Source organism: Gambusia affinis, linkage group LG20 (assembly GCF_019740435.1).
Source record: "Gambusia affinis linkage group LG20, SWU_Gaff_1.0, whole genome shotgun sequence".
NCBI classification, from domain to species: domain Eukaryota; kingdom Metazoa; phylum Chordata; class Actinopteri; order Cyprinodontiformes; family Poeciliidae; genus Gambusia; species Gambusia affinis.
Genome location: NC_057887.1, coordinates 7,204,018 through 7,215,674, shown reverse-complemented (window position 1 = coordinate 7,215,674; position 11,657 = coordinate 7,204,018). Strand labels below are relative to the sequence as shown.

Here is an 11,657-nt window from a genome sequence, read left to right as displayed (position 1 = left end):
CCGCACGGAACGGCGTTGCGTTCTAGTGCTGCGACTCCCCTGCGTCACGCCGCAGATGACTAAGAGATTGCGTTTAAAAAAACGCAGAGGAATGTGCAACCGTGTTTATTTTGGAGGATCTCACTGAGAGCGAACAGAGAGACATGCAGCAACAGTCTGGGGCTTTTTCTTCTGGTGACCACCGCCGCCCTCACTGCCTCTGGCTCCGGCTGAATTTCGGGTAATTTTATGGTGGTGACAGTGTGTGACGGGCGCCGTTAAACTGTCATATCTTGCGCCCAGAGGAAGTAGGTGGCGGAGAGGTGATGCTCAGATAAGACTTTCCTCTCTCTCTTCTCTTTGTGAACCTTCTTTTTTTTTATCATCCACTTTCATATCTGGCACCCTCACAAGGGGTTTCTTAGGGGAGAGACATAAGTTCACACTGGGATGATTTAAGGGCCTAAAGGACTTTTAGGGGTGGTAAGAAAAGTTAGCGCTTTGTGCTGAGGTCATGGGGTGAGTCCGGCTCTCTGGAGCCACAGAAAATGTAGGCGGATTAGACAAATTGGTGTCTAATTCAAGCTTCTTGACGCAGTTTTTGCAGACTTTCATCGACTTACCTTTGGAGCGAGTCTCTCAGAGTTTATTTGAAAGTTTAGGAAGCTCTCTGAAAGTTTAGGAAATCTAAATATAGGCCTTCTAGTGAACAATACCAAGCATGTGGTAGGTTTAGGACACAGTCCTCAAAGTCTTCTGTAGCTTGAAAACAATGTGATTTACAGTCTTCGCTTTTACATACAGTTATCCACTGCCAGAGTCACCACCACTGTGAAAATGTAAAAGACAAATAAACTGTGTCCGATTGATCCCTACTATAATAATTTTAATTTTTTTGTGCATTGCTTTATTGGTAGTAAGTAGTTTCTTTGACCAGATTTGTGAAAAATAAATAAATAAATTAGTCTTCAAAGGGCGTTTCCTCTGGAATCTCTCTGATTATGGATAAAATACTTAGCTGCTCCAGTTCACAGAGGGTTGAAGACATTTTATTCTTTATGGTACTTTTCATGTCAAACAGCATTTTGACCAGGGCCCGATCTAGACTTTGACTGAACGATTGAATCATCATGATTTTTTTCTGTTTTTGTCATTCTTTCATAGACTTGCTGCTGTGTTTGGGATCATTGTCTTATTGATGACCTACTTTGGTCCAAACGTCACAGGCCGGACAAATGGCATCACATTCGACTGTAGGATTCAATCTAATGTTACGCTGAGGTTGTTGACGATCGACCTGCAGAACAAGCCGCAAATCATCATCATCCCTCCCGCCATTGTTATTGGCAGCTGGTGTGAATTGTTTGTGCTCATATTTCCTTAAACATGCTGTTACTGCTAAAACATCTCTGCTTTGGTCTCATCCATCCAAAGAGCATTTGTCTAGGAGTCTCGTGCTTCATTTAGACTCAGATTTTCTGCAAAAGGAAGTTTTGCCTTGTTGCTATCCTGTTTTTAGAGTAAAGAAATGTTTTTTCCTTCCGTTTTTTTTTTTCTAAGACAGGCTAAAGCTACATGTGGTCAGTTTTTGCCCGACTGACCCGTCATGAACTTGCTCCAACCTCGGTCTGTTTTTGCTGGGAGTTCCACTCCTGGAAAAATTAGCAGCTGTTTTTAAATGTTTTCCCACTTGTGAATGATGTCTCTCTCTGCAGATTAGTGGATTTCCGATGGTTCTGATATGGCCTCATAACCCCTCCTGGGTTGACTGGGAGCACCAGTTGCTTCCCTACAGTTTCAGATGTTCTGTAGGATTTTGTTACACTCTTTAAACATTTGGTGCTAACTGGAACGACCAATATGGAACTTGTCTTTTGCACATCTCCTGAGGATATATGTCAAGAAGCTCCTAGAAATGTTACTGACTATGTTAAAATCCTGTCTTTTTTTGGGAAGATTATGTACATTTTTAATTTAATTGTTTTAGGATCATGTCAAAGTATATATACATAAAAAAATCCCAACTTTGACCACAACTGTTTTGAAAACGCTGCCGCAAAATTTGTAATTTTAGACTGCAACTCACGACCCCACCCTCCCAATGCGACATCCTGGACGGACACTTCAACGGGATGATGGTTTTGCCCCCTTAAACTTTGTAGAATCGGCGAGCGTTCTGACCATGTTCGAAACTTTAAGTAACGATCAAATGATTGAACTTGAACATTGACTCAGTACTGACGCCATTTTAGAGACTTGTGGGTAGATACCGAGAGCTCAGCCTGGCATTTGTGTTTGTAATTGCTTAGTTGACCTGTCTCTGCAACCTTGAAGCCGTCTCTCACAAATGGACCGTCCAAATTGCCCCGGCTGTCTCACCATCAAAGCAGCTGCTTGTGGGGAAGAAAAAAAAAAAAAAAAAGGGAAAGAAACGACACAAACAACAAACAAAGGATCCTTTTCTCGGCTTCATCTGGCCGGGTCACGAACGACACGGACGGCCTGTTTGTCCTTCATCCTGGGAGGCCGCGGCTGATTCGACATTAAGATTACGCCGCCGCTGTATCCGAACATCAGACGGAACATCTAGATCAGAACCGAACGAGTCCCCGCAATGAACGCAGAGCCACTGATCCACGGCGTCGCTCCGTATCTCGGCCCTAGCGATGTGAAATCAAAGGGCCGGCTGATGTGGAACATGTGGACCGGTGTCCGTATGTCATGCAGAGGAGAAGAGGCTGGGAAGGCAACACAACAGCAAACTCGAAACTATGAAAACCTGTAGCAGTCGCTCCGGGACTTTGATGATAAGTGAAGGAGATTGCTGGTGTTTAAGTGCGACGTAATGTTTTTCATTCCGAAGTTTCACTGCTCACCATCAGACCGACTTTTACCAGACTGACTTGTTTCCTCAGAAATAAATCAGAGGGCAGACTCAGACATAGAGCCGAGGTCAGACAGGGAAATAGTTCAACAACCATTTTTCTTGTTAACTGAAACATTTTTCTTTTCATCTTATGAAAGGGACAATGTTATGAGTTTTCCAGGCACACTGCACCATTTTGTAGCACAATCGAGTAACTATGTTATCTTCAAAGAAATGTATGAAAGATAAAAGAAAGCTGACTTTGCGAATTGACGCTTTGAAATTGGGCCTCGGTCTCTTTAAGAAGCTCCTACTCTTTCCAGCACAGATTTTCAAATCTGCCCACTTTGCCCTCAACGACTCTGGAAAAATGTCTTGCTATAAGTGAAACACCTTGCACTTTTCTAAAATCAATATTAAGGAAATATTCTAACTAAAATATGCTCTCAGAGCTTGCTGAAAAGTTGAGCCTGGAAAGTTGCTTGATGCTTTACTAAAATATTTTCGCTAGGATCTATAGACCAAAAATACTTGCTAAGATTTTATATTTTTATAGTGTAGAAAAGTTTTAACACATATTTCCATATTTATACTTATGCAATGTGTATAAATATTAAATCTGCCGTAACAGACATCTATACAAAACAAATAAATCATGGCAATACATTTTTTCTTCTTTCCAAAACTGTGAAGATTCAGCTGACTTCAGATCTCTGACGGTCTGCCTCAGTCTTTGCCGGATCCTAGAGGGTCGGGACCAGAAAAAACATTTCCTACTCGTGAAAGTGAACGACTGTTTCTGGCTGCGCCTCAGCAGCGTTCCTGTGGTTTGGACCGGGGCTGTCGAAGGCTCCGAAGTGGACCAGATTCCAGCAGCTGTGTGAGATTCCAGAAGTTTCACACTTTCCCCCCCAAAAGCAACCGGAAACGGCGCAGAGTCTGACTGCTGCCCATCCCTCATGAAACAGCTAAATTTTACAGATTACTGGCAGGTTTAGGTTTTTTATTTTTATTTATTTATTTTTTTTAAACCCTCATTTGTTCTCATTAGGGTTAGCTTTTTTTTTAAGAAGCACAAGTGGATTATCCTTTTCTGTCTGTACACATGTGTATGTGTCTCACTCAAGGAAGGTGTTGGGTAAACAATGACATCTTACCAAAAACCAACTTTTGGCTAAGTTACAGTTTTTGCACCATTAGGAAAACTTTGTCACCATCACCAATTACAGTCAAGATTTCTACTAAAGATTTACACAAAAAAAAAACAAAAAAACTGTTTAGCATTGCAGTATAACAATATTGTTGGTCTACAAAACTATCAGCATGATTATTATTATTTTTTTTGCATTTTGGTGGGATTTCTGCTTTTCGGTCAGTCATCATGCGATTTATATAAAAATACATTCTTGTTTGTCCCGCCCTGAATCTTAATCTTGAGCTGGTGAGAAGGTAACATCACAACTGAATGAAAAGGTATGACATGCAGAATATAAAACCAGAATTACAGCAACATCAACTGTAAACCAAAACAATAAGAGCGACTACGCATTTTATAATCCTTTTCAATGCTTTGATCTGCTTTAGTTGGAGCTAATCCAAGAGATTATAGTCTTTAAACCACCATTAGTCTGGATTGGTTTTAACTAAATAATTAGAACCGATCCAGACTAATGGCAATTTTAATTAATTGATAGAACAAAGATTTTTAACCCCAAATTCAAAAATACCTCCTGGCTCGTGGGAGGTGGTGGCAACGGAAGGCAAAAATCTGGATTATCAACAAGACAATCATCTTGTTACTCACTTTTAGCATTTTAAAAATGAATATTTAAAGCATATTTCAATAGAACAAACAAATGGACATGCAGGTTTTTGGAGGCTTGGCCAATATTTAGCTTCTCTAAAACACAGAATACACTGCACCATGTTTTTATTTTAAAGTTTGTTTATTTTTTGTTTGTTTTTTTATTTCAGGAAAAACTGATAGATGCCAAGAAAGTACAGACACCTGCAGCAGAAACAAGTAAATTTTAAATACATTTAGTGCATGTCTGGTTGTAAAGCTGAACTCTGACACTTCACTAATAACACATTCAAACATGACCAAACTCACAGGTTAATACTTCATACGTCTCCATCGTGGACCCTTCCGGGAACCAGCCTTCAGAATAACAGAAGCTGCCACAGTTAATGCCCTGTTGCATCAAATATTCAATTAGCTTTTATTCCATAATCAGAATGTGCAAACGTTAGAAAAAACGCTGATTTAAAATACTGTGCATACATGTTGAGGACGTGGGCATGTTCCGGCAGGTCCACATGTCGTCACTTCCTGAACATTACGAAGAAAACGGGTGCAGGATTTGGTTCACGTTGGTTTACAAAAAAAAAAAAAAGAAGAACAGAAAACACTACAGTAATTGAGTGTAAAGCGGAACAAGAACCAGAAGGAGCCGAGCGCACGCGCAAGTCGCCGTGCCGGACCCGAACGAGGCACAAACCGGACAGAAAGCGTCAGCCCAATAAAACAAAGACTACGGTCTACATCATGCTGACAAAAATACAGCTCAGGCCACATTCCATCTTTAGGTTTAGGAATAAAAAAATACTTCATGTGATAAAGACTCTGGTGTTCGATCTGTTTGTAAGAATATAAACACGTAGATTTGTTCCTTTTTTTTTTTTTTTTTTTTTCCTCTTTTCCAATTTTAACTGAAACATCCGAGCAGCTCAGAACAACTGATTGAATCGTCACAAACGGATCAAAACCTACATTCAGTTCATGCTGAGGACCGGGGAGTCGGGAGAGAGCCACCAGAAATACTGGAATCTTTACAGATAAACCAAACTGGGGGAAATGTCTTCGTTCTTTTTTCTTTTTCTTCCCCTGTTCTTCTCCTGGGTGACCTGAAGGGCCACAATGCAAACGTCCTGAAGGGGGTGCAGTGCCTGGGTTCTTGGTTGCATTGCTCATTATCTGTAACAGTCGATGCCATTGGTTCTGAGGCGTGGTGGAGTTGAACCAGCAACTTGAAATCAATCTGGTAAGCGGTGGGAGGGTTGCTTTTTGAGTCAGAAAGTTCAGCTTCGACGACGATAGTTTCAGTGTATCACAGACGTTCTTGTGGAAGGACGAAGTTCGTACTCGGGCTGTTCTGCTGAATGACGACTCTGCTTCGACAAACCATCAAACCATCAAAACAAACACTGCGAACAAGGTTCCCCCACCGTCCTTAAGATCTTGAAGAGTGTGTGCTTAAACTTTATTTCATGCCCCAATTTCAGAAAAACATTTAGGTCAGGGGTCTCAAACCCCAGTCCTCGAGGGCCACTGTCCTGCAACTTTTAAATGTGCCTCTGCTGCACCACAAACAGTGGCCCTCAAGGACTGGAGTTTGAGACCCCTGATTTAGGTCAAACAAAACATGTAACAGGTTTGAAGTCTTTACGTTTTAGATTTCTCTCTGAAGTATGTTCTTTTACATTTGCTGCCTAAACACCACTGAAGAAAATTTGGTAGTTAATGCAAAGAGGGATGCATCTATTTAAATTCTGTGCTTGGTTTTACGTGCAGCTAACAGGACTGCGACAAGCTAGCAGTAAAGGACAACGTTGTTCGCCAGTCATCGTGATGCTGTTTTTTATGATGCAACACCCAGAAGAGCTAAAACATCATGCAGAGCTAATTGCACTAAATAGCTGTAAACCTGATCGTGACGAGATCTTTGTTTGAAATGTTGACCAGAGATCAATGGGACGGCCGGGAATCTAATGGAATACTATAATGAAAAGGGTTTATGTAAGGATAAACTGATCTACTATCTTCTGAACTGGTTTCCCAACAAAGGAAAAACCTACAAACAGACAGGCTATCCACAAACTAAGTTAGACTTTATAGCTTGAAACTGTTTGAATTATTTGGATTCATTCAGAATCAGCACCAATGGATCGTTGTTGGCCACTGATTTCTGTTAAAGCACAAACTTTGATGTCAAGATGTGGAAAATCCTCCTTCCCACGTCTTAGGGGTCTTTGTAATTTCACAATTTCACTTGTTGCTTACATGAATGTGGCTCTAATCACTGAATTTGTTTGTACAAAGGCCTGTGAGGAGCCTTCGATAGAGGGGCTTAAAGATCCAATCTGAGCTGATTTTGACGGGAGTGAATACAGTGAGCCTCTGACCTTTAGATTTAATACATTAAGACATAAACTGGTTGAAGGTTTTGTTGCAGCTTTCCGCTGTGACGTGACACTGAAGGAGAGGATGCGAATCCTTGCTAGATGCAAGGACTGTTGGTGTCATGAGGTAAAACATGTACGACTCAGTCGTTTGCAGTGGCTTCAATGTCCATGTAATGTACGTAATCCAACAACGCGTTTCCTCCCTACAGTGTGCTGCTGAGAATCTCTGAGACCTGCGCGTTTGTCTGGTCGTCTGAGTCCACTTCCTGGGCAGTGGCGCCCTCTGGCTCCTCCCCCTCCTCTCCAGACTCTGCCTGTGCTACAACCACTGACACTCCCGCATTCGTTACAGTCTCCTCCTCCCGACTCGGCGATGCATCCTTGCAGGGCTCCACAAAGATCCTGCGAACGTGGGGCCGCGGTTCCCGGTGCCGGGCTTTGCGACTCTCCAGGACGCAGGAGGCGTGGCTTACGTAGGTGTGGCTCTGTGGTGAGGGTGGGTCCCCAAGTGGAGTTAAGTCGGCATCCAGTTGCCGGGTGTAAACGCCCTCTGATAAAGACCCAGTGAGACTCTCCCCACTGTGGCCCCGGAGCCAGCGCTGAGGCCCGCTGAAATATTGCCCCCGGTGGCTCCTAGAGAGCAGTTTGCGTTTGGCCGGTGGATTGGCAAGACCCCTCAGAGGGGCTGGGCCCTCCTTAGTAAGTGAGAGGCCCTCAAAAGTCTTGGTGGTGTCGGACAGAGCTGGGGCCAGGGGGAAAGACAGGGGGAGATCTTTGTAGAACCTGGGGGACAAGGGAAGGGAGGGAGATGTAGGCAGGGTTCTGCAGCGAGATGGCGGGTTAGGCGAGGTGGGGAGGGAGAGATCTGCAGATGGAGAAGTGGAGGTAGGTAGGAGAGGATCCTTCCTGGGAGTGGAGACAGGCAGGTCTGTCGGTGGGCAAATACTGTACCTGAGAAAGAGAGAAATCAGATTAAAGGTGAGGTAAGTCTGGGCCACTCAACTTAGCCTGCTACTTCTGTGACCGGATCACGGAAAAGCAGAAGAAAATGGATGGATGGAATCAAACTACAGGGGCAGTTCCCCTTTTCTGAGGGAAGTAAAGCCAGTATGTTTGGCTTCTTTCAGGACCCTCCAGAGCATACCTGATCTTTTGAGACGGTATTGTAGTCCGAAACTGGAGTAGAGGATTTTAGTGTCTGAATTACCCGTGGCCTTTCAGAAGTGTTTAACGTTACCTGAGTTCATGGATCTGCAGGACGTCAGGTGCGCTTCCGCCTAGCGAGTGCATGACCTGCTGGGACAGATCTGAAGCTGGAGAGTAGAGCAGATCCAGTTCGCGGGGGCTCAGGGCATCACTGGAGTCATAGTCGCTGTCGGTGGGCAGAAACACCTCGGAGGAGCCGTCCTCATCTGAGCCGAGCAGAGAATCTGTCAGACAGACGTCAGGGTAAGATCTCTGAAGGTGCTTTGAGTCTGCTTTTAAGAGGAAAATCTTCATACGCACCACTAATGGCCTTCCTCTGCCGGAGCTCCGGTGAAGGGGAGGGTGTGGGCATGTAGTCCATTGTGGAGGAGGTGGAGTCAGTCTTCTGCTGTCCAGAATCGCTCTCTGAAGCACTGGCATCCACCAGACAGTTGATGAGTACACCGCCACGGGGTTGCTTGTAGCGCGCATACTGCAGGGCGTCTGTTATCCAGCGGAGGTCACGTCGCATCTCATCCAGCTGCTGCAGAGATGAAAAGACAAGCAAATAGGATACTGGGGGACACCCTGGTCTTCATATAGCCCACGCCAAACTCTCCAGAGATTGACGGTGACTTTGGAGCACTTTTGTATAAAGAAGAGTTCATAGTAAGCTCAATAGAAGCAAGGTGCACAAGTCTTCTGACTGGAAAACTGGCGCAAATCACGATCCCTTGATCACTATGCTTGACAGTTTGTACTGTGCATTCGTAGTGCTGGTGGGACAATGAACACCTTCCAACACTTTTCTGTCTGGAACAAAGGAAATGCTTCAGCTGTCTTAATCACAAGCGTCGATTTATCTAAAATGCTCTCATTGACCAAACCTATCCTAGTGAATGACAATGCTCTGCGTAGAAAGTGACCAGGCTAAGTTAACCTAGAGGATAACTCTTTAAGGACAAAAAGTAAAAAGATTCCAAAACCGTGAGAACAAATTGGATTTAGAAAGTACGTAGATCTTTTTCCTTCACCAGTTCCGTTGATGTGTGTAATGTCAGAATCCCGCAAAACAGTAAATTCCATGCTAAGATGGTTAAAGAACATTGACGACTGTCCCCGGGTCTCTCCCTCTGAACTCCGTTGTGGTACCATTTTTTTGATAAAAATCAACCTGGGCAGATAACTGGATTGCGTGGTGACAGAATGTGCTGGCATCAGCAAGATGTACTTGGCTGTATACACTGGAGTAACTTGCTGAACATTGTTTGACCTCATCCACTGAAAAGGTGAGGTCTTTGGAGATTCCAGGTTTCTTGTATCCGAGTTAAAAATGCCCTTGTTAGACTACATTATTTTTAGAAAGTCTTTTTTTTTTTTTTTTGCTTTGTGTCTCTATTTCCTTTGACAGAAAAACCTGAAAAAAATAGTTTTGAGTGTAAGTTGTCCCTTGCTGCCAGAAGAACTGCGCTTCTAAGATAGGTTTGTGATTATTAATCACAAAATTATAACTCAAAATGATATTTGTATCAAACAATGTCTTGGGATTAAGGGTATTTATTTGCAAATACTTGGACGAGGTTCTGTCCACAACAACATTCGAGGTACTTATACCAATGTTCTAGGTTTGATTTTCACTAAAAGAGTTTCTTCTAGGACTTATGACTATCGTCTCAAAACAGAGTGATGAGAAAGAACTAAAACGGACCAAGAGTCACAAGATAAAAATAAAAACCTTGAAGAAGCTCCTTTGTGGAAGAGGCTGGATGTTTAAGGACAACACACAACTCCTCCATGTAGATTAGATCATTTTGTAGAGTCCTGTTAAAAATCTACAATTATTCTCAGACTCTCCCTCACAGTCTAATCACCTTGTTTTGGTTAGCCTCAGTAGGAAATTTGGAGAATCCAACCGAGACAATGTGGTTCTGGAAAAGCTACTGATTGAAAGCTCAGATGTTGGATGGATTGTTTAGTATGTGGTGTCTTTTCATACTTTTTTAAAACTCTTGTAAAAGCTTTTTTCTTTTCTTATTTAAAAAAAAAATGTGTTCAAAAAGATTTTTGCAACCTTTTTCTATGTTGGTTTTGCTTTAAAATTGTTCATTTTTTTGCAGTCATTTCATTTTAATAACTATTTTTACATAATTGATCACATTTTTTGTCCTTTTTGATCATTTTTGCCTCTTTCATTATGTACTGTGTTATTCCTGGTTTTGGTTTGAGATGGATCTGCATTGGTCCGTCAGATATTGGACCTCTTTGAGCGCCGGAGCTCCAGCACCGTTTGATCTTCTTGGCTCTCTGTTCTGCTGAAACGCAGACGGGCTGCAGTGGGATGACAACAAACAAGAGATTTCCTGGAGATTCCGCCACAGATGAAAAAAAAATTTTTTTGCAGCTCGGGACGAAAGCCGAGCCGTGGTAGTCTTTAGGTTTCCATCTGCAGCAGATTAAACTGACAGCAGCTTTGTGATTTAAACCGCAGATCTGCTGAGGTTTCAATTGTCGCTCTGCAGCTTCAGCAGCTCTCGCAGACTGTTCGGTTTCTGTCTCCGTCTGAGGAGTTCAACTTTACACATGAATGTAGAAAAGGATTAAGAAAGAAGAAGCTGCTGAGTAACGTAAGACTCATGCTAAGGTAGAGGGTAGTTTCTATCAAAATTTCATCCTTTTCAGCATAGGGATGGTGGGCCCGCAGCATCACTCTTCACCAAACAGGAATACAGAAACGGGTATAAAAACTTCAGCTTTAAATGGTCACTTTGTGAAAAACATTTTATCCTGGAAAAGAGAATCCCATAAAAGCCGGAGATACACTGGGAGATAGTTGGCAAAAATATTTTTTTGTTTGATGGTTATTCAAGGTGATTTGAATCAAAAAGTTTCACAGGATCAGAATCGAAGCTGAATGAAGTCGTACTCTCTGTGAGCTGCTTAATTACTGAATTGTGCTGTGGAGCCCCAATCTGGCCAAGGCTTTTTCTTTTTTTTTTTCAGAAAAAGATAGTCTGAGCTAATCGGGAGGATTCACATCACCAGCAGCCTCAGCGCAGGTGAGGTGAGTTAAACGGCAACTAAACAACGACCTTTTGAAAAGTGTGTCTTTTAGGTTTGTATCGACTGTACAAAATATTTCGGTTGTTTATAAGTTGGCTCTGTCGCGTTTGTCCAGAATTAGATTTAAAAAAAATATATTTTCTACAAACTCTGATAAAACAAACAAAAACAACTTTGGTCTTCTGCAGGTAAGATACAGACCGCTAATACATACTCCACAGAAACCCACTTTAAAACTAGTTAGAATAGTGAGATTTTTTTAAATCTTAACTTGTAATTTAATATTTTAAACTTGTCTGGGTCTTATATATATATATATATATATATATAGCGATGCCCTTTAGCAGTACTCCCGCTCACATTGGCCTCTGAAACAGTTTTT

At 42.4% G+C, this 11,657-nt stretch overlaps 1 protein-coding gene across 5 annotated transcripts in view; it reads right to left on the bottom strand.

Annotated features, from left to right (window-relative positions):
* Nucleotides 1–6,146: 6,146 nt before the first annotated feature.
* The window catches only part of ankfn1 (ankyrin repeat and fibronectin type III domain containing 1), a 100,476-nt gene continuing 94,965 nt past the window's right edge, over nucleotides 6,147–11,657 (bottom strand). For 3 of the 5 annotated variants that reach the window (XM_044102239.1, XM_044102242.1, XM_044102243.1), the window contains 3 exons: nucleotides 8,537–8,759; nucleotides 8,268–8,460; nucleotides 6,147–7,981 (listed from right to left, as the gene is read on the bottom strand). In XM_044102239.1, coding sequence (XP_043958174.1) covers nucleotides 7,234–7,981; nucleotides 8,268–8,460; nucleotides 8,537–8,759 — 1,164 coding nt within the window. In that variant the 3' untranslated portion in view covers nucleotides 6,147–7,233. The remainder of the gene's footprint in view (nucleotides 7,982–8,267; nucleotides 8,461–8,536; nucleotides 8,760–11,657) is intronic. The other 2 variants (XM_044102240.1, XM_044102241.1) reach the window with 2 other exon arrangements.